Source organism: Aotus nancymaae, unplaced genomic scaffold (genome assembly GCF_030222135.1).
Source record: "Aotus nancymaae isolate 86718 unplaced genomic scaffold, 86718_ANA_hifiasm-v0.15.2.pri h1tg000015l_0, whole genome shotgun sequence".
In the NCBI taxonomy this organism is placed as follows: domain Eukaryota; kingdom Metazoa; phylum Chordata; class Mammalia; order Primates; family Aotidae; genus Aotus; species Aotus nancymaae.
The window spans coordinates 3918194-3941768 of NW_026988426.1; the positions used below are offsets into that span (position 1 = coordinate 3918194).

General features: G+C 41.2%; 1 protein-coding gene across 6 annotated transcripts in view; it reads left to right on the forward strand.

Moving 5' to 3' along the window:
- Nucleotides 1-23575, forward strand: part of RNF216 (ring finger protein 216) — a 159989-nt gene that overhangs the window by 26014 nt on the left and 110400 nt on the right. For 5 of the 6 annotated variants that reach the window (XM_012455571.2, XM_012455573.2, XM_064376466.1 and 2 more), the window contains exons 4-8: nt 8189-9031; nt 10322-10398; nt 18282-18384; nt 19496-19660; nt 23230-23344. In XM_012455571.2, the coding sequence (XP_012310994.1) occupies nt 8189-9031; nt 10322-10398; nt 18282-18384; nt 19496-19660; nt 23230-23344 (1303 nt within the window). The remainder of the gene's footprint in view (nt 1-8188; nt 9032-10321; nt 10399-18281; nt 18385-19495; nt 19661-23229; nt 23345-23575) is intronic. The other variant, XM_012455572.2, reaches the window with a different exon arrangement.

A 23575-nucleotide genomic window follows, 5' to 3' on the forward strand; every position in this document is an offset into this window, starting at 1 on the left:
ATGGTGGTTAGGGGTGTTGACTCCTGTGCAGTTTAAAATCTGCATATAACTTTTGACTCCTCAAAAACTTAACTGCTAATAGCATGCCGTTGACCAAAGCCTTAACTCCTTAATACTACTTAATAACTACTCAACTATTAATAGTATACTGTTGACCAATAACATAGTTGGTTAACATACTTTAGTTAGTATATTATATATATGTAATATTGTATAGTACATACATATATATGTGTGTGTATATTTACACCCAGAAACCCAGTACAACTCTTATAAGGACAGAGGACTGGCCATATATACATATATGTGTCCTGTGGCCTAATATATACGTATGTGTGTGTGTGTGTGTGTGTGTGTGTAATTATGTAATATTTTGTGTGTGTGTGTGTGTGTGTATATATATATATAAATATATAATATACTACATTCTTATAATAAAGTAAGCTGAGGAAAGATTAAGAAAATCATAAGGAAGCCAGGCGTGGTGGCTCACGCCTATAATCCCAGCACTTTGGGAAGCCAAGGTGGGTGGATCACAAGGTCAGGAGTTCAAGACCAGCCCAGCAGAGATAGTGAAACCCCATCTCTACTGAAAATAACAAAAATTGGCCAGGTGTGGTGGCAGGCACCTGTAATCCCAGCTACTCAGGAGGCTGAGGCAGGAGAAGCACTTGAACCCAGGAGGTGGAGGTTGCAGTGAGCCAAGATGGCACTACTACACTCCAGCCTGGGCAACAGAGCAAGACTGAGTCTCAAAAAAAAAAAAAAACTACATCGATAGGAAAAGCATCTTAAACAAAGGTTAGATTTGTTAGACAAACTTTAAGCCAGTGTCCTTTTCATTATAAATGTTTCCAGTGGTTTAGGTGCAGAGACACTTAAAAATTGAGATTTTCTTTATAGATGTAAGTTCCTTTTTTTTTTTTTTTTTTTTTTTTGAGATGGAGTCTTGCTTTGTTGCCCAGGCTGGAGTGCAGTGGCACAATATCAGCTCACTGCCTCTTCCACCTCCTGGGTTCAAGCAGTTCTGCCTCAGCCTCCTGAGTAGCTGGGATTATAGGCGCCCATCACTGTGCCTAGCTAATTTTTATATTTTTAGTAGAGACGGGGTTTCACCATGTTGGCCAGGGTGGTCTTGAACTCCTGACCTCGTGATCTGCCCGTCTTGGCCTCCCAAAGTGCTAGGATTACAGGCGCAAGCCACCACACTCAGCAGATATAAGTTTCTTTTACAAAGAATTTCAAAATAGCTAAATGTCAGAAAGTCATGTTTTGGAGACTGATTTAGTTCTGTGGCAGTCTTGTCCTTTTTTTTAAAAGACAGGGTTTCACCATGTTGGTCAGACTGGTCTTGAACTCCCAACCTCAGGTGATCTGCCCACCTTGGCCTCCAAAGTACTTGGATTACAGGCGTGAGCCTCTATGCCTGGCCAGCAGTCTTTCAATTCAGCTTGTTTCTTAATTAGTTACTGACTTCAGGGCTGCCAAAGACTTACCAGAGCTTCCCTAAGGTGGAGTTTCAGCATTAAAATGAGGTGGAATTTGGCTTTTTCCTTCAAAAGGTGAACTATAGGGCACAAAGGCAGTTTGTGTGTAGCCTCTATAAGCTGGCAGAAACTGGCTTAAGATCTGTATGTAGTAGTTTATCAGAAAAGGATGTTTGTAAGACCGGTCCTCTGTCCTTATAAGAGTTGTACTGGGTTTCTGGGTTGTAAATCAGTTAGGGAGGGGTCTGATATTTGCCTGATACCCTCTATTGGTAGGGAGTTTAGCAACAGTGTGCTTTTTCTTAGAGCATAGGAATTTAGGGAGTTGCCACACCAGTCATCCTGAACCCTTGACCTCATAGGTAACTTTTGTTTCCTTAACCTTAAGGGTAAGGCCAGGCCCAGTGGCTCATAACCTGTAATCCCAGTGCTGTGAGAGGTCCAGGCAGGAGAATCATTTGAGCCCAGGAATTGAAGGCTGCAGTGAGCTATGATTATGCCACTGTACTTCAGCCTAGGTGATAGAGTGAGACCCTGTCTCTAATTTTTTTTTCTTTTAAACAGGGTCTCCCTTTGTTGCCCAGGCTGGGGTGCAGTGGTACAATCTCGACTCACTGTAACATCCACCTCCAGGGTTGAAGCGATTCTCATGTCTCAGCCTCCGGAGTAGCTGGGATTACAGGCATGCGCCATCATAGGTGGCCTTTGTCCCTAATTTTTTTTTTTTTTTAAAGACAAAACCTTAGGATTTGTCTTAGTTGATAAAGGGGCATCTATTTTGGTTCCTGGTAACACCATAGAGCTCTGAAACATTTTGGGAGTGGCTCTCTAAAGGTTATGTCTGATATTTCAGGCTTTGCCTGGCCCATACATAGACTGGATGGTACTTGTCAGATCCTGAATGTCATCCTCAGGAAAATAACATTCTGCTGCTTTTATCTATTTTTATTCCCCCTTCTTTCCCAGGTCCTACCAACGTGTGTTAGCTGGTAAAAAGTCAGGTATCCTAGGGTTATAAGTTATCATTAAGACCTTGAATTCTTTAAAATGTGTTTGAAAGTCTTCTCTAGGTTTAGGACATTTTAAAACTGTGGCCCGTTCCATAGCATGTAAGTTAGGAATTACATGCTACATTTTCAGGTTGTTCTGTTTCATAAGGCAACAGTTGGACTGTTTTTTCAGAGAAGAAAGGCAACTCAGAGTTAGTAGACTCTGAATATTCAGGAGTAGATGCAATATTCAGGTACAGTGGGATAGAGGAGAGCAGTAAAAGCTGCATTGGTCTGTCTGTCTGTGGTATGGGAGGTAATCTTGCATTTCTAGTTTGTCATTAGCTTTTTGCAGTGAATCTTTCAAAAAAAAAAAGCTATTTTAGAATCCTGTTGTCTCCTTGAGGCTTCTGAATGCCAGTAAGAATCTTATTCTCTCTGTGTAATTTGGAGGCTTAGGATTCAAGTGAATTTCTTGGATGAACACTCTTTTTCATCTGGAACATTCCACATCATAATTCTAAATTATTTTTGGTAAAGTCTGCCACTTTCGTAAATATTTGTAGCCCCTGGGGCCAGAAATTTTGTACATGAAAAAGGAAGGACTCCCAGAAGGTAGAGTACAATTTTTAGAAATTAGGGATCCTGTTTATATGTTGGTTCTTGTGTATCTCAGGACCAAGGTGGCTTTGGCTACAAGATACCCAACGTAGCCAATAACCTTCCAGTTTCCATCTGACCGAGTCAGACATCTGAGGCCTCCCTCACCTTAGCCTGCAAGAGAAAGAATCCACATACCCACAGATTCCAAAAGCCTGAGTTTATACCCTTCCTGCACTCAATACAGCTGGTATCAGTTAGCTTTAAAACTGCACCCCTGTATGCTAGCAGCAAATGGAGTTGCACCCACATTTCTTTCTGGCCATAATCTTGGGGGCTTGACTCAAGCAATAAAGACCTCTGCAAAGAAGGAGCAAAAGAACACAGTTCTTGCCAGTGATTTGTGAGCCATCACATTCCCAAAAGTCATGTGCCCTGCCATAGCACAGATTAATCCTAGGTACTGCAAAGTCAAATGCTTTCTCACACGCTGCCTGACTTGGTACCCTCAAAGTCAAAGAGATCAGTTGCTAAAAAGAGCAGAGCTCAGACCTGACAACTTTGAATGCTTGCAGCAACATGCGGGAAATACTCCCCAAAAAAAGGAGTTACTGTTTTTTGCCATGTTCCTTGAGTTACCTCAAGATCATCAACAGTCTCTGTCCCTTTTGGGTTGCCAGACCTGTCAAAGGACAAAATTACAACAAATTTAGCATAAGGATCTCAATTGTCTTTATTGTGATTCTAGCATCGGGCAATGCTTCATTCCAAAATGGAGAGTAAGTCTTCTTGTTGCTCTTTATTGTTTCTTTTTTTTTCTTTTTTTGAGATGGAGTTTCGCTCTTGTTACCCAGGCTGGAGTGCAATGGCGCGATCTCAGCTCACCGCAACCTCTGCCTCCTGGGTTCAGGCAATTCTCCTGCCTCAGCCTCCTGAGTAGCTAAGATTACGGCGTGTACCACCATACTCAGCTACTTTTTGTATTTTTAGTAGCAGTGGGGTTTCAGCATGTTGGTCAGGCTGGTCTTGACCTCCTGATTTCAAGTGATCCACCCACCTCAGCACTCCCAAAGTTTTGGAATCACAGGCGTGAGCCACCATGCCCGGCCCTTGTTGCTTATTTTAATTTCATACTTGATCACCTTATTATTATTGTCTGTAGTGATTTTTCAGTTGACTCTTAAATTTGTTGAAAACTTGCATCTGATCTGTCTTTTCCAATTTTTATACTTCTTTCACTTGTTTAATTATATTATGGTACTTCCTCAAAAATTTTAATAGTGTTGATAGAGAAGAACAAGAATGGCCACCAACATAAATGGGAATACAGTTTTTTTTTTTTTTTTTTTTTGGAGACAGTCTTAACACTGTCAGCCAAGCTGGAATACAGTGGCACTACCTCGGCTCACTGTGACCTCTACCTCCCAAGTTCAAGCAATTCTCCTACCTCAGCCTCCCAAGTAGCTGGGACTACAGGCATGTGCCATTTTTGTATTTTTAGTAGAGATGCGGTTTCACCGTGTTGGCCATGATGGTCTCGATCTGTTGACCTCATGATCCGCCCGCCTCAGCCTCCCAAAGTGCTGGGATTACAGGAATGAGCCACCGTGCCCAGCCCATGAGTACTTTTAATGTTTCTTTGATGGTGCCTTTTTGCTTGAGGTACTATTTTTTTAGTTATGTTAAGGAACTAGTCGTGTACTTTGACTTTAAACGTTTTTTTTTTTTTTTTTTTTTTTCAAAAGTGAACGTAGAATTCTGTTACATTCTATTTTAGCATCTTACAGAGATTGTCATGTGGTTTTTCGTCCTTGACCTGTTAGTTGGTAAGTTACTGTGTCTTTGGAAAGACTCCCCCTTGGTTGTGGCATTGTAGTGGTAACATGCTGCTGGGGATTCCATTTGCTAATATTAATATTTTCTCCATAGGTCTCATAAGTGAGATTGGCCTGTAGGTTCGTGTGTACTTATGATATCCTTAACAGATTTTTTTTATATATATAAACATGATTCTGACTTCATAAAAAGTTTAGAAGTTTTTTGTTTTTTGTTTTTTTTTTTGAGATGGAGTTTCACTCTGTCGCCCAGGCTGGTGTGTGTGGTGGTGCAATTGGCTCACTGCAACCTCTGCCTCCCAGGTTCAAGTGCTTCTCCTGCCTCAGCCTCCCAAGTAACTGGGATTACAGGCATGTGCCACCACTCCCAGCTAATTTTGTATTTTTAATAGAGACAGGGTTTCACCATGTTGGTCAGGCTGGCCAGACTCCTGACCTCAGGTGATCCGCCCGCCTTGGCCTCCCAGAGTTCTGGGATTACAGTGTGAGCCACCACACCTGGCCAGAAGTTTTCTTTATTTCTTTGAGGGTTTTTTTTTTTTTTTTTTTAAGAGTCTACAGAACCAGTACATTCTTTGAGGTTTTGAATATATTCTATAGAATTAAACAAAACAGACTGTTCTACTTCCTCTTAATCTGTGACTCCTTGTTTTTTCCCCTTTTTTCTTGATTTGAACTAACCATTATGTCTTCCCTCCTTCCCTTCCCTCGTTTTCCTTTCTCCTCCTCTACCAAAGAAACAGCTTCTTCTCTTCTACAAGTCTACTTACATGTTTTGAAGACGTTATTGTTCTTGACATGTTCTCTTATCTAATTTTCCATTTCATCTATGCCTTACTCTGGCTATTTTATTCTGACCTGGCTTTCAATGCACTAATTTCTCTCTTCAACTATATTTACTTAAAATGCTATATATCTATCCAGTCTTACTGTATTTTTCCATTTTGGAACTTGTATTTGATCTTCTACTTCTTGGATACAGTTCTCAATCTAGTCTTTGATTTCCCTAAACATGCTAATTGTTATTTTAGAATTCGTGTTGATAACTTCACTGTGTGAAACCTCTGTAGGTTTGTTGCTTTTGTCTGTTACTTCTCTTGTTTTGGTTTTCTATTGTTGCCTTAAGTTCTTGTTTTCCTAGTTATTTTTGATTGAGTGTAAGTCATTGTATACGAAAATTTTGAGATTCTGTATGATGTTATGTTTCTCTATAGAGGACCTTAATTGGTTTCTTGAAGAAGAGTAAAAACAACAGCACCTCACATTCAGGGAGTTAAACTCTCTGTGCTGGGATTCAGTTCCCAGGTGGTCCAGGTCCAGTTTGCCCCCCTTACTTCAGTGGCATAGTCTTCAGGGACTCACACTAAAGCCTGAGATTCACCATCTCCTTTCTTCTAGGGACTTCCTAGAGAAACTGTTGTTACCAGTGTAGCATGTATCCTTCCAGGTCTTTTCTTTGAATTTGTATGTACGTACATATACATACTTTTAGAAATGATTCTGTGTCTTAACATATTTTAAGTAAATACAATCATTCTATGTATGATTTTGTAACTCACTTTTCTTGACTTAATGGCGTTTCTTGGTGAACTTTCCATTTCATTACAGACTGAGCTCCCTCTTTTTTGGTGGGGACAGTTATAGAGTATTTTGTAGAACAAATAAGTAATAGTTTATTTAACCATTCTCTTAGGTACAAACTTGAGAGCGTCTCTAGGTTTTTTTCTGTTTATGCTGAATATTCTTGTATATGCCCTATTTAGATACATGAGGGTTTATAGAACAGTATGAAAAAGTGATGACAGATATATACATTTTTTATTTTAATAAATAGTGCCAAATTGCTCTCCTAAATTCACCAGCAATAAGTGATAGTATGAGTTTTCACACATCAGCCAAGCACAGTGGCTCACGCCTGTAATCCCAGCACTTTGGGAGGCTGAGGTGGGCTGATCACCTGAGGCCAGGAGTTCAAGACCAGCCTAGACAACATGACGAAACCCTGTCTCTACTGAAAATACAAAAATTAGCTGGGTGTGAAAGTGGGCGCCTGTAATCCCAGCTACTTGGGAGTCTCAGACAGGAGAATTGCTTGAACCTGGGAGGTGGAAGTTGTAGTCAGCTGAGATCACGCCATTGCACTTCAGCCTGGGTAACAGAGTAAGACTGTCTCAAGAAATTTAAAAAAAAAAAAAAAAAAAAAGGATTTTCACACGCATCCTCACCAATGCTTGGTATTATCTAATTTAAAAGTTTGCTAATATTACAGGGAAAAAATACTGTCTTGTTTTAATTTTTAGTGAGATTTAGATTATTTTTATATGTTTTTTGAACATTTCTTATTCTTCTGATGTGTTAACATTCCTTCATTGTTTTCTCTGCTGTGGCGTTATTTTTGTTTTAGTGGTCTTGGGTTAAATTATAATTCATGGCGGGGTGCAGTGGCTCACATCTGCTGTAATCCCAGCATTTTGGGAGGCCAAGGGAAGCAGATCGCTTGAGGCAGGGAGTTTGAGACTAGCGTGGCCAACATGGCAAAACTCCGTGTCTATTAGATACACAAAAATTAGGCCGGACACGGTGGCTCAGATCTATAATCCCAGTACTCTGGGAGGCTGAGGCGGGCGGATCACAAGGTCAGGAGATCGAGACCATCCTTGATAACACTGTGAAACGCTGTCTCTACTAAAAATACAAAAAATTATCTGGGTGTGGTGCCACGCTCCTGTAGTCCCAGCTATTCTGGAGGGTGAGGCAGGAGAATCACTTGAATCCGGGAAGCGGAGGTTGCGGTGAACCAAGATTGCTCCACTGCACTCCAGCCTGGACGACAAAAAAAAGGAAGAAAAAGCAACACAAAAATTAGCTGGGCATGGTGGCACATGCCTGTAATCCAGCTACTCGGGAGGCTGAGGCACAAGAGTCACTTGAGCCCAGGAGGCAGAGGTTGTAGTGAGCTGAGATCGCACAATTGCACTCCAGTGTGGGTGACAGAGGGAAACGGTCTCAAAAATAAAAATAAGTAAAATAAAAATAAGTTACAATTCAAACTGTATCTCAAGCTTTAATCTATGAATGGCTACTTTGATTCTTACAGATACTATTTAGTGTGATCAAATTTAAATGTTAAGATAAATGTAAAGAATAGGTAGGTATTGTTAGAGTGTGTTTTTGTTTCTTTCCTATCCTATCTCGGAAGCTCAGTATAAGTACATAAGGAGGGATAGGCATAGGAAAGAAATTGAATTATTATTATTAAAATTTCATTTTTTCTTAGACAAATAAACCTCAGACATCACGACCCAATCTCATCAAACCAGCTGCCCAGTGGCAAGATCTGAAAAGGTTGGGAGAAGAAAGGCCTAAAAAGTCTAGAGCAGCATTTGAATCAGATAAAAGCCGCTATTTTTCAGTGTATAACAACCCATTGTTTGATTCTGGGGCACAGGATGATTCTGAGGATGACTACGGTGAATTTCTGGATCTTGGGCCTTCTGGAGTCTCTGAATTCACTAAGCCAAGTGTCCAAACAGATAGAGAACCCAAGCCTGGACCGAGTCGTAACCAAGCAGCAAATGACATTGTCAGCCCCAGATCAGAGCAGAAAGTTGTCATCTTGGAAGAAGGTAGCCTTCTTTATACGGAAAGCGATACTTTGGAAACTCAGAACCAGTCATCCGAAGACTCAGAAACAGAGCTGTTATCAAATCTGGGAGAGTCATCTGCTCTGGCAGATGATCAGGCCATCGAAGAAGACTGCTGGCTAGATCATCCTTACTTACAGTCTCTGAACCAACAGCCCCGTGAGATAACAAACCAGGTTGTTCCTCAGGAACGGCAGCCTGAAGCAGAGCTGGCCCGCTTGTTGTTTCAGCATGAATTCCCTGGGTCAGCTTTTCCAAGGCCAGAACCCCAGCAAGGTGGGATTTCAGGGCCTTCTTCTCCTCAGCCTGCCCATCCTCTAGGAGAGTTTGAAGACCAACAGTTAGCAATTGATGATGAAGAGCCAGGTCCAGCCTTTCCAATGCAAGAATCTCAAGAGCCCAATTTGGAAAACATTTGGGGGCAAGAGACTACAGAGGTAGATCAAGAACTTGTTGCACTATTAGTGAAGGAAACGGTAAGTTTTATTTTATCAAGTAAATAATTGTAGACATTACATATACTGATTGATTTTTTTTTTTCATTGCAAAAAAAAGGAAAAAAGTTTGTATATGTGGACTTCATTTTCTCAAGAGGTGTATATCTAGATATACAGAATAGAAGAGAAATGCTAAAGACATGAAAATGGAATCAGCCTTTCTTTACTATACTTAACCCTTCAGGAAGCTCTCTGTGATTCTAACTTTATATCGTGGTTGTCTAGTGCTATCATACCTGCAATCCCTCGTTTTTTTCAAAGGCCTTGAGTTCACTCCAAATGCAAACCCTTAAAGCAGGTTTATTGAGTTACCTAGACCTATCCTGTCCAGTATAGCAGTCACTAGCCCCTTGTGGCTGTTTACATTTAAATGTCTTACCATTAAATAAAATTACAAATGGCAGTTTCCATTGGCACCAGTCACCAGTCACATCTCATGTAGCCACATGAGGCTGACAGCTTACCTCATCATCAAGCTTAGAGGAGAATGTTTCTGTCATCATACAGAGCTCTTTTGGTGCTGATATTAAGATAACACAAGGTATTACATCCAGTAGCCACTGTTTGCCTTCAGACAAGTCCCTTAACCCTACTTTACCCAGGTGTTTTTTGTTTGTTTGTTTGAGATGGAGTTTCACCCCGTCACCCAGGCTGGAGTACAGTGGCCCAATCTTGGCTCACTGCAACCTCTGCCTCTTGGGTTCAAACGATTCTCCTGCCTTACCCTCCCTAGTAGCTGAGATTACAGGCATCCACCACTACTTCCAGCTAATTTAAAAATTTTTTTTTTAGTAGAGGCGGGGTTTCACCACGTTGGACAGGCTGGTTTCAAATTTCTGACCTCAGGTGTTCCACCCCCCTCAGCCTCCCACTGGGATTACAGGTGTGAGCTACCCTGCATGACCGCCCAGGTGTTTTTTTATCTAGCCACTAGATTGTGTGCTGCTTGAGGACTCTTATGGGATTGTGCCTTATTTGTGTTCCGATTTCTTTTGCCTAGACAGCTGCTCAATATTTGTTGAAACAGTGATGAATGGATCTGTAACATGGGGACAGAGAACCAGATCTCGAGACCTTTCTAGACCTTGTCTTCTATGTAGACAGATTGATCTGGGAACTAGTTTTGAACTTGAAGACACACACAGACCTACTTCACAGCCCTTTTCTAGTCTTTAGTTATTTTATTATACTTTTTGCCATCTGTCTCGTATTGCCATTTGAAACCATTCTAGTGAATGAAATGTAAATTATGTTCTTATTTGTTTCTAGGAAGCAAGATTTCCAGATGTAGCAAATGGGTTTATTGAGGAAATAATTCATTTGAAGAATTATTATGATCTGAATGTGTAAGTATACTACCATAGTTTTTTTGTTGTGGTGGTGGTAAAATATATATAACATAAAATTTGTCATTTTAATCATTTTTAAATATACAATTCAGTGTTAAGTAAATTCACATTATTATGCAACTGTCACCATCATCCATCTCCAGAACTCTTTCATCTTCTCAAACTGAAACTCTGTCCCCATTAAACACACTCCCCATTCCCCTCCCCAGCCAGTGGCACCCACCATCCTACTTTCTGTCTTTATGGATTTGACTACTATCAGGGACCTCGTGTATTTGTTCTTCTCTGACTGGCTTATTTCACTTGGCATTATGTCTTTTTTAGTGACCTTGTTCATTCTGACATTAGTCATATACAGACTGTTTTCTGGATCTTGTGGAATACCGCATGGTTATAGAATTATGAGGCTGAGTTTCTGAGCATTGATACTACCTGTGTTTTAGTCAAGATGTTAAAAGACATTTTCTTCCCTACAATTGTAACAAAAAGTATTCTGCAGCCACTCTGTTTGGAGAAATACATGGAAGCATTTCTTAATTTTTATTATAAAAGGGATAAATATGGGCCAGATCCCAGCACTTTGGGAAGCCGAAGCAAGATGAGTGCCTGAGTCCAGGAATTCAAGGCTGCCATGAGCTATATTCATACTACTGCATGCCAGCCTGGATGATGGAATGAGACCATATCTCTATTAATACATATCCTTTTTAAAAAGTAAGTTTTCCTGAAGATTATAAAAGGAAAAATAAGTCTCATACTCTTCCCCTTCCTCTGATCTGCAGAGGTGAAACAGTTGTGGGAAAAAAAAATTTTTTTTTTTTTTAAAGATGGAGTCTCGTTCTGTTGCTCAGGCTGGAGTGCAGTGGGGCAGTCTCGGCTCACTGAAATCTCAGCCTCCCGGGTTCAAGCAGTTCTCCTGCCTCAGCCTCCTTAGTAGCTGGGATTACAGGCGCATGCCAACATGCCCAGCTAATTTTTGTATTTTTAGTAGAGATAGGGTTTCACCATGTTGGTCAGGCTGGTCTCGAACTCCTGACCTCATGATCCGCCCTGCTCGGCCTCCCAAAGTGCTGGGGTTACAGGCGTGAGCCACCACACTCAGCCTAGTTGTAAATTTAAACAAAATAGTTCACTAAACACCTTTCCTCAAAGTTCATGTCCCATACTATAACTCTCAGTCAAGGGTGCAGATGAGTTTCTTCCCTGCCAAGGCTGAGAAGGAAGGGTCCCTTTCCAGGTACTTAGCCCAATGTAGGTACTTTTTTCTAATTTGTACAATGACACAGTTGGAGCTGGTAGTGGCCTTGTCTGATCCCACCACCTCTGTACAGAGGCAACCACTGTCATCAGATATTTATTTATTTATTTATTTAGTTAGTTAGTTAGTTATTTTTGAGTCTTGCTTTGTTGCCCAGGCTGGAGTGCAATGATGTGATCTCGGTTCACTGCAACCTCTGCCTCCTGGGTTTAAGTGATTCTCCTGCCTCAGTTTCCTGAGTAGCTGGGATTACCGGCATGCGACCTCACGCCCGGCTAATTTTTGTATAGAAATGGTGTTTCACTGTGTTGGTCAGGCTGATCTCAAACTCCTGACCTCAGATGATCCACCTACCTTGGCATCCCAAAGTGATGGGATTATAGGAATAAGACACCACGCCTGGCCTGTCATCAGATTTAAACAGGACTGCATCCAGGTTTCTTAGTGTATTTATCTTTTTAGCCTCTTAATCTCACTCACTTATTTAAAAATATCATTAGCCGGGCGTGGTGAATCACGAGGTCAAGAGATCAAGACCATCCTGGTCAACATGGTAAAACCCCATCTCTACTAAAAATACAAAAAATTAGCTGGGCACAGTGGTGCATGCCTGTAACCCCAGCTACTCAGGTGACTGAGGCAGGAGAATTGCCTGAACCCAGGAGGTGGAGGTTGTGGTGAGCCGAGATCGTGCCATTGCACTCCAGCCTGGGTAACGAGCAAAACTCCGTCTCAAAAAATATATATATATATATCATTAACTTTCCCCATCCAGCAGTTTCAAGTATAAAAAGTTGAAAGACTGTGCAATGAATACCCATGTATCTACCACCTAGATTACTATCTGATATTCTGCTGTAAAGATTTTTATGTCTTTAAAAAAAAAAATGTAACTGTGGACTTAAGAGTTTTTAAGTGATGTTTTAGATCAGTCACAATCATTTTTTGATACTGAAATTGTCCCAGATTTGACCACCAGTGTCTTTTGGTCTGATGCCTTTAGTCTTTGAGTACTTCCTTGTTTCCTAATATACCTTGTTGTCCCAGGCTTACCTTGAATTCTCTGCCCAGAACCTGAAATCAATCATTCTCCGAGAGACCCAGCTTTCTTAGAATGAGGATTGATATTTTTAAACATCTCAGGGCTAGATGTGCTCACCATTGCTACTGGCATGTCATCTCTCTAGGTCCTTTCAAGGGACAGACCAAGGAAATATTTTGGTTGGTAGTTGTTGTTTTTGTTTGTTTGTTTTTGAGATGGAGTCTTGCTCTGTCGCCCAGGCTGGAGTGCAGTGGCATGATATCAGCTCGCTGCAACCTCGGCCTCCTAGTTTCAGGTGATACTCCTGCCTCAGCCTCCTGAGTAGCTGGGATTACAGGCGCCTGCCACCACACCAGGCTAATTTTTGTGTTTTTAGTAGAGACGGGGGTTTCACCATGTTGGCCAGGTCTCGAACTCCTGACCTCAAGTGATCCATCCGCCTCAGTCTCCCAAAGTGCTGGGATTACAGGCGTGAGCCACCATGCCCAGCCCTGTAGTTGTTTTTTAAATCAGAAATTCATATTCATAATTTCCAATTCAAATTTAACATGAAGGTTTTTTTCTTAATCTTTTTTTGAGACAGAATTTCGTTTTGTTGCCGAGGCCCAGGTTCAAGAAATTCCCCTACCTCAGCCTCCCAATTAACTGGGATTACAGACATAAGCCACCACAACAGCTAATTTTTGTGTTTTCGGTAGAGACGGGGTTTTGCCATGTTGGCCAGACTGGTCTTGAACTCCTGACCTCAGGTGATCCACCTGCCTCAGCCTCCCATAGTGCTGGGATTACAGGTGTGAGCCACGCACCTGGCCTTTCCTTAATCTTTTATAAATTTTGCTTAACATGCTTCTCAGTAAGGCAAAACCGTTAAGCACATAGGCTACCAGGCCATAGATTGGTGATATTGGTCAGTTCTGGAAATTTGGTAGCTATTTTCTGTCTTGTGTAACTTCTCCCACATCTTCCATGTCTCTAAATCCACCTCTTTGTCTCTGAGATACATTCTGGATGATCTCTTCAGAGCTGTCTTTTAGCCCACAAATTTCTCTTCAGTAGAGTATAATCTACTTTTGTGTGTGTGTGTGTGTGTGTGTGTGTGTGTCAGTGTCTCACTCTGTTGCTCAGGATGGAGTACAGTGGCATGAACTCAGCTCACTGCAACCTCCATCTCCCGGGTTCAAGCGACTCTCCTGCCTCAGCCTCCCGAGGAGCTGGGACTACATGCACGTGGCACCACACCCAGCTAATTTTTTGTATTTTTAGTAGAAATGGGGTTTCGCCATGTTGGCCAGGAAGGTCTCCATCTCTTAACCTCGTGATATACCTGCCTTGGTCTCCCAAAGTGCTGGATTACAGGTGTGAGCCACCACACCCGGCCCAAGTGTAATCTCCTTTTAACCCATCCACTGTGTTACTGTATTTCAGTTATGATATTTTAGCTTTTAATTCTCTTCGTTATTTTCCTAGAGTTTTGCTCTTTGCCTGTATTTTTAATCCTTTTTATTTCTTTACACAATAACATACCTTCTCTTCTTTTTTTTTTATTGTTAACAAGTAGTTGGTATTTTCTCAAACAATAACATAGCTTCTATGTGAGTTTGATTGTTCTGATGTATTAGGTTCTTGGGAATCGTATTCTGTTGTTCCTGCTGACTCCCATGGTGCCTTGCTGTCTTGTGTGTTTTCTAAGTTTGACTGTAAGCTCATGTGTTGAGGTCTTGATAGAGTTGGTTTCTTTAGAGAGGATTTGCTTTTGCTTCTTGCAAGTCCCCAGGGGCATGTTAAGTAAAATTTATAAAGATTAAGGAAAAGCCAGGTGCATGGCTCACACCTGTAATCCCAGCGCTATGGGAGGCTGAGGCAGGTGGATCACCTGAGGTCAGGAGTTCAAGACCAGCCTGTTATGCTTCTTTCAAGTCCCCAGGGGCAGTGTTAGTTTGAAACTACTTTAGATTCCTGTCTTGAAGTTTTTGCGTTACTCAAACACTTCTTTTTTTTTTCTGGAGACAAAATCTTGCTGTCTTCCCAGGCTGGAGTGCTGTGGTGCAATCTGAACTCACTGCAGCCTCCATCTCCTGGGTTCATTCTCCTGCGTCAGCCTCCCAAAGAGCTGGGATTACAGGCACCCACCACCACACCCAACTAGTTTTTGTATTTTTAATAGACCTTTATTTTTTACAGCAGTTTTAGGTTTATAGCAAAATTGAGCAGTGATGACTACCTTTTTATAATGAAAAATTTATTGTAGGCTTCCAGTCATCTAAAAAGCAACTTATATGTGTGAATTACTTTAACAGTTCTTCAGCAGTACTGAATTAGGATGTTATTTTTTTGTAGTTGTTAACTAGGCATAAAGTAGTCTAGGTGACATATCTTTGATAATTGGCTGTGTTTTTCATATATTTATTTACTAATTGTATCTCCCTTGCATGTGAATTGTTTACTTCTCTCTTTGAATTCCTTTTTTTGGGGGGTAATGTTTTTCTAGTTATGAAATGTAATACTTGTTTAATTACAGAAAATGTAAATAATAGAAAAAGTATAAACTTAGCTTATTTATATAATAGTGATTTGAATACCAGATAGCATGTTTTAGTATTTTTTAACAACTTAACCTCATATAAATTGAGTATACTTTAATATTTCTCTCCCCTTCTGTGAATGAACGTCATGTTTTAAATATATCTTAAAGATTATCTATAAAACATCACTAAAATATAATCAAATTGACACCTGTTAACAGTTCTGTTCTCCTACTTCCTAAGTCTTACACATGTACTTATTTTTAGGGACTTGCTGACACTCTGTGCTTTTTGTGTCACTCAGAAGCAAACATTGATCCTTAAACACATGAAAATTCCCATGAAATCCAAAAAGCAAGGGAATGTACAGTAATTGTATTGCATCTTTTCAAGCCAATCTTGTTTTCCTGACACTGCTTTCCTTTCCATTAGTCCCTGGGCTCCTAGAACAATGTTAATTTCACAACTAAACTAAAATGTTGTTAATATAAACTGGAAGTGAGGCCCAAAGCTGAGTTGAGCAGGCTGTGATTTTGTTGTACCTCAGTCTTAGTTGCTTTATGTGCATCTTTAAATGACCTTCGGATGGAACCATCTGACCTTTTCTGTCACAAGGCAGGAGCAGTGGTGCGATCTTGGCTCACTGCAACCTCCGCCTCCCAGGTTCAAGTGATTCTCCTGCCTCAGCATCCCAAGTAGCTGGGATTATAGTCATGTGCCACCATACCCAGCTAATTTTTGTATTTTTAGTAGAGACAGAGTTTCACCATGTTGGCCAGGATGGTCTCCATCTCTTGACCTTGTGATCCACCTGCCTCAGCCTCCCAAAATGCTGGTATTACAGGCATGAGCCACTGCTCCCAGCCATCTGACCACTTTAAGCAGGAAGGGCTTATTCATCAGAGAACTTCACATGGCAGGTAATCTACTCTGGCTGGTTAACTTAAACCTTTCACTCACACGTGGTCAACTTCAGTTGGATGAAGGCAGCAGCAGCTCTCAAAGAGTTGCAAGGTTGGATTACTGGCCTGACTTACTTTTGCAGGAGTGCCTTCTCTAGATCTGCTAGCATGTCAGGTCAGCTCAAGAATGAGATCATGTGAAGAGCTGGGCAGATTGAAGTCCAGCAGCCTTCCCCACTGCTTTTGCCCCAGAGTGCAGATATTAGAACAGAGGCTACCACTTGTTTCTGTAGAAGAAAAACTTTGTCCTTCATTTTCTGTGCCTCCAAATGTCACTTAACCTTCAGAAGAATTTCATTGATAAGCATACTGAAGGGATTAAACTAGAAGTGAATTTTGACAGTTTCTAGTGAGAGCTTCTGATTTCTGCTGTGTGGAACTTCGTATCTGTAACATTTCAGTATCTGAAGTTCTTAATGTTGAAAATACGAATTGGGAAGAGATGACCTTCTCAAACATGTTTGTTTGTTTGTTTTTCAAGAAATCATATCTACTATTCCACCTGTGTATCATATAGAGGTGTACTTATATATCGTGTACTTGAGAAAACACATAAAAACAGACAATTTTAAAGCTAGTCTGTGTCTGGTTTGTAACCATGTTGAATATGCACACGTAATGAGTTGTCTGGAACTCAGGCCTTTCCCCACGGACGGCATTTTTGCTGGTGGCTAATTCTCAGGTCAGCCTTCAAAGATTTGCATAACCTCAGTGCACACTAGTAAATTCTAGGACAGAGAATTACCACTGATGACAGTGGTTTTAAAGGAAAATGTACTCAGAATTCTTGTCTCTCTGTAATAGGGGAAGGATTCTGCTTTTTTTCTCTCTTTGGGCCTCTGACATTGTGTTCTGTAGACTGGGCAGGCTGTGGTGGTAGGGAAAGTGGGAGCTTAGAGATAAAAAGCATATGGGACTCCTGGAAATAACAACAAAGGGAAATGCATGAGATGTCAGGATGAGGGAGAGGGCTTTGACATGGGGCCCTAGCAGGGGTTGCAGAATAAATGAACTTCTCCAAACCATTCCTCAAACACTGGCACCTGGGTGAGAAAAGGAGCTGGAGCTGGGCACTTTTTCTCTCCCCGCTTTACTGCCAGACCTCCTACCGTACTACTATAGGCCTTACTATTGACATCTGGCAAAAGAGAACTGGTAAAAAGGGAGATGTGTGAGAATTGCAGGTGTGACACCTAGGGGAGTCATCCTAGGAATCTACTGGAGTAAGAGGAAGAAGTAGAGAAAAGAGGAAGTTCCCATTACCCTCTGAGCAAAGAAGCTTCCTTGCTACTGAATGTGGCTAGAGCTGTACCCCACCCACTCTGTCTTCACTACTATACAGTCATTCCAAGGTGGTTGTCTGATTTGACTGTGAAGAGCCTGGATAGTTAATATTTGTTGGGTCTGGGTGGTGATACATCATTGTGTGTTATCTCACACTGTATATCCTTACTTTGGAAGTATTTCACGATGATAATAGACAAAGCTAGTGGGTTTGTTGTGAAGAGAGTCTGTTCATAGGAAAACATGATCTGTTCATCAGTCTGGCTTAGCAGTTAGCTAAATAAACCAAGTGTAACTCAGATGGCTCATAGAGCTTTATCTTACCATAGAGTTTTATGTCACCATAGAGGTATAAAAAGTATTAATGAATTAACAGAAGGTCTTTTATATTTCATTTATTTATTACATCTCTTAACAGACTATTTTTTATTATAAATGTGAATACACAGTTTCCCACTTATTTTGTTCATAGTTTTCTTGACAAACAGTAGCTTTTACAAATTTTCCAGTTTCATAGTTTAACCAATAATAGTTTCAGTGACTTCATTACATCAACACCCAACTGATAGATAAGAGGATTTTGTTTTCATCAGTATGTTCATTGCTTTTTAAATTTTTTATCTTTCCCAAAGATAGGAATGCAATGCAGTTTTTTATTTGTTTAGTTTTTCTGGGCTACCAACATCTTACTTTCTTGATAGGCCAGTTGTAACGTGTGACTACGGACTCTATTCTTCAGACATTGCATTTGAAGCAATGGGTAGGTATGGGATTTGGAAGCAGTGTGAAAGTAACATCATTTGTTTTTGCAGACTTTGTAATTTTCTTCTGGAAAATCCAGATTATCCAAAGAGAGAAGATAGAATCATTATAAATCCCAGTAGCAGTCTGCTGGCCAGCCAAGATGAGACAAAGGCAAGTGTTGTGTCCTTGTCTTGCTACCTGGAAATGCCCTGCTTTTTTTGTTGTTATCTCTGTGGGAAGAAAGTGCTTTGTTGGGACAAGTTTTTAAAGACTAGCAGATGGATATAGGATTTCAGAACATATCTATACTTCAGTGGGATCTCCCAATCTGAGCCACTTTGAATTCTGTCTTTAACTCCTACCTTTCCATGTAATTCTTATCTTCCTTTTCCCACAAAGAATTAAACCAATCTTCCATATCTTTAATCCTACAAAGCAAATTCCTAAAGCTAAACAAGAACTGGCCAGGATTCTAACATTTTATTATTAAAATTTTCAAACCTAAAGGAAAGTTGAAACTTTTACGTTGATTACATATATACCCAACACTGGTACTACTAAAAAGTTAACAGTTTACTGTATCTTCTTTATCATACCTGTGTCGTCTATCTGTCCATTAGCACATCTTTGTTATGTTTCATTTCATTATAATGCGTTTCAGAGTAAATTGCAAAAACATCAGTACACTTCTCTGTAAACGCTTCAGCATACACATCATTGCCTAGAGTTGAATCTCTTTATTCTTTTGATGTGAGATTTGTATACAGTGTATACACCTATTTAACCCAGATCTCATATCAAGGTGTAAACAGTTTGGCTTTTAAAAACTGTAATCATTGTCATTATTTGTGATTCAGGCTGGCATTTAGTGTGTTATATGGTAAAGTATGGTTGAGAACTAACTTTATTAAGATCTGTTGCTTGATTTTCCAACTCCACACAAATTCTTTGACTATCTGTTTTACATGTTCTATAATGGGAAAAAAAATAGTTGTTTGTAAATATTTTATGGAAAGAAGGTGGCTGAAAGATTGGTTTAAATCCCCAACTATATTTCTTCATGAGTTATAACTAGTAAAACTAGTCTGTAGGCTCCAGATAGGTTTGTTTAACCTCTCTGAGCCACCATTTTCTCATCTCTCTTATAGGGCTGGTAACTTACTTATAGAGTAGTTAGAAAAAAGTGAGGTTATTTTCTTCTACATGTAATTCTTAAAATGATTTTCCCTACATGAGAAATGTACTGTCTGGCCTCTAATTTTATGCTTCTCTCTCATTTCAGTTGCCTAAAATAGACTTTTTTGACTATTCTAAGTTGACTCCTCTTGACCAGCGCTGCTTCATCCAAGCTGCTGACCTCCTCATGGCCGACTTCAAAATGCTCAGTAGTCAGGACATTAAGTGGGCCCTGCACGAGCTTAAAGGACACTATGCCATCACCCGAAAGGTGCTCTACTTGGTCTTCCTGTTGGTGTCACACTTCTTGACTACATCTTCCCATGATAACAGAATGAACAGTTCAGCTTGTAGAAGTTGGGATGGTTTATGACTGCAGAGAGCTAAGGAATTTGTTAGAGTGCAGATGAGTAGATAGGTATTTGCTGATCAGGAAGGGCTAAATGAAAAGAAATAATAGATGAGAAGCAGAGAAGTTCTGCTTTGACTATAGAAACACAGAGGGTAATATATTTTACTGTGGAATGCAGGAGTATGAAAGATGTGTTCTAATCTTGCTCCTTTCTGATTTGCTTTCTCACTTGGGACAAGTCACACTACCATCCATCCCCCAGGTGGCTCAGTTAACAGTGATATGACGTAAGGTCTGTAAAGAGTTTGGGAACTCAGCAGTATCCCCTCAGAAGAGAGTGGGCAGCTCCTGACAGCTCTCAGCATTTTGCCTCCAGGATCCTAAAATAGATAGCACTTAAAGGCCTCTTAAGGGTGAGAAGGGTGCTGGTTTGTGGTGGATAACACAGACATGTGTCTTCCCATGAAGCGCAGCACACAGTGCCCACTTTGTAGTTGTGTCCAGAACAGGAACACATGCACCAGCAGAGACTTTGGCTTACTCTTCTTGGTCACCGTTACTGCCATTAAATTGTTCTCTTGCTGAAATTTTTGTGATTCTCAGCAAACACTGATTTTCTTTTGTCCAAAGGACAAACAAATGCGGAGTTATCGTAGTGGTTATCTCTGGGTCTATGTGGCTCATGCTGAGGTCTAGGCCAAGCCCCTTCCACCTTTTTTTTTTTTTTTGAGACGGAGTCTCATTCTGTCACCCAGGCTAGAGTGCAGTGGCAGGATCTCGGCTCACTGCAGCCTCTGCCTCCCTAGTTCAGGAGTTTCTCCGGCCTCGGTCCCCTCAGTAGCTGGGACTGTAGATGCACACTACCACCCCTGGCTGATTTTTGCATTTTTAGTAAAGATGGGGTTTCACCATGTTGGCAAGGCTGGTAAGGCTCCTTACCTCAGGTGATCCTGCCAGCTCACCCTCCCAAAGTGCTGGGATTACAGGTGTGAGCCACCGCACCCGGCCAAAAAAAGACTTTGAGAGAAAAATAGAGGGGCTTTGAAAGGGTGACAACCTAAGGTAGACCAAGGGTCTCCCTGAGCAAGGGACTTTCAATCACAGACCCAAGTAGGAGTTTGGTGAAAGGGGGTGTCCCAGAAGATGTTAGTGTCATTTATTGGGTTGAGGACTAGTATAAAAATCTGATTTGAAGGGAAATAATCATGAATTCCGTCTGGGAAACATTGGTTGCCAATGTACTAAGAAGGGCCTTGTGAGTAAAAATAACTCATTGGCAGGTTGAATGGACTAAAAAGTTTGGAAAATATAGACAGTAGATAGAATTTTTTTTTTTTCGGTATCTCCTTGAGTTTTATGGTGATAGGACTTTGAGAGTCATCAGCATATTGAAAATAATCTCACGAGTCAGAATGAGGTACCCAGAGATATCAGGTGAGAAGAGAGAACTCCTGACATGTAAAGACCAAGCAGAGGAGACAGGCAGACAGGAAGAGGGGAAGTTGAGAGAGTGGAGCAGTCTATATCATCATCATCATTGTTACTGTTATTTAGAAACAGGGTCTCTCTCTGTCAACCAGGCTGGGGCACATTGGCACAATCATGGCTTGTTGCAACCTTGACCTTCTGGGCTCAAGCCATCAGATGCGCACCACCACACCTGGATGATCTTTTTATTTTATTTTTTTTAGAAATGGGGTCTTGAACTCCTGGCCTCAGGCTGTAATCCTGCCTCAGTCTCCCAAAGCGCTGGGATGCCACAATGCCCAGCCTACATTATTAAATACTGCTAAGAGTTTGTACAAGATGAAGACTAGAATGCAGATGGTGGACTTGGTCACTCAATAATAAGCATAGATGAGTAAGTACAAAGGCAGGGCAGATGCCAGATCAGAGACAGCTGGAAAGCTTGTGTACATGAGTGTGAGGTAGTGAAGCATCAGATAGCTCCTTCTTTGATAAGTTTCTCTACAAAGAGGGGAAGAAGAAAGAGCGGCTGGTATTGAAAGAGGGATGAGATCAAGGGAGAAAGTATTTTCATTTTTTTAGGATGGCAAAGACTGGAGCAGTTTTTTTTTTTTTTTCTTTTTTTCAGACAGAGTCACACTCTGTTGCTCAGGCTGGAGTACAATGGTGCTATCTTGGCTCACTGCAACCTCCGGCTTCCAGGTTCAAGTAATTCTCCTGCCTCAGCCTCCCAAGTAGCTGGGATTACAGGCACCTGCCAGCGGGTGCCTGTAATTTTTTTTTAGTAGAGATGGGGTTTTGCCATGTTGGCCAGGCTGGTCTCGAACTCCTGACCTCAGGTTATACATTCATCTCAGCCTCCCAAAGTGCTGGGATTACAGGCATGAGCCACTGCACCTGGCCTTACTGGAGCACATTTAAATGCTGATAAGAAAGATGTAAGAGGAAGAAGCTAAAGGTAGGAAAGAAAAGGAATCCTCACTAGTGGGAGGATTTTGAACTCCAACATGGTGTTGAAGGGTGGGGTGGATATAAATGCACGCAGAGAAGAGTGTGGGAGAAGCAGATTTGGGGAAAGTAAAGAGGAGCATTGACCAGAGAAACAACATTGAAGATTTGCCTATAGAATGGAACTCACCAGCCCATTGTCATCTGATTTTAACCTGTACTTATGCAAGGACAGCTTGGACAGTTTTGTTTTATTTGAGACAGGATATAGTACAGTGGCGCCATCTCGGCTCACTGCAGCATCACCTCTCAGGTTCAAGTGATTCTCCTTCCTTAGCCTTTGAGTGGCTAGGACCACAGCTGTACACAACCACACCTGGCTGGTTTTTTGTATTTTTAGTAGAGATGGGGTGTCCCCATGTTGCCTAGGCTGATCTCAAATTCCTAAGCTCAAATGATCCGCCCCACTCAGCCTCCCATGGTGCTAAGATTACAGTTATGAGCCACTGCACCCAGCCAACAGATTTTATTTTCCCTAGACACTTTTTAATCTGTCCGTGTTTTGCTTCTACCACTGTACCAATTTATGAAAGTCAGAGAAATGAAAATAAGGAAATGCTGCCTGTTTATTTTGCCACTGCCTTTTTTTTTTTTTTTTTTCCAAGACACAATCTCACTCTGTTACCCAAGCTGGAGTGCAGTGGTGCAGTCTTGGCTCACTGCAACTTCCCCCTCCTGGGTTTAAGTGATTCTCCTGCCTCAGTAGGAGTAGCTGGGATTATAGGCATGCACCACCACGCCTGGCCGGTTTTTCTATTTTCAGTAGAGATGGAGTTTTGCCATGTTGGCCAGGCTGGTCTTGAACTCCTGACTTCAGGTGATCCACCCGCCTTGGCCTCCCAGAATGCTGGGATTACAGGCGTGAGCTACCACGCCCAGCTGCCACTGCCTATTCTTGTTAGCCATGCTGGGAAGAAAGTTGAAACTATGTTAAATGTCATTTGGGGATTGCCTGTTTCGTGTATTCTTATTTTCCATTTATAGAGATAACCTTTCCCTTTCTCAATTTTTAGGCCTTTTCCGATGCCATTAAAAAATGGCAGGAGCTATCACCAGAAACCAGTGGAAAAAGGAAGAAGAGAAAAGAAATGAATCAGTATTCTTACATTGATTTCAAGTTTGAACAAGGTAATGCAAACTATGTTGCTGGCAGTGTGTAGCTGCAACACTGTAGCTTTTCTTCCCACAGTGAAGGAAGCCGTGCTGCAGGTGTCTGCCAAGCATCTGTCCAGGCCAGTCCAAGGAGTGACTGACAGGGACTACTTTCACAGCACATCAAAATTTTTAGAAAGTGGCTGCACTTGTTGGCTTCCTTCTTCATACTTATGATAAACTATGACAGAAAAATTTTGTGTGCTA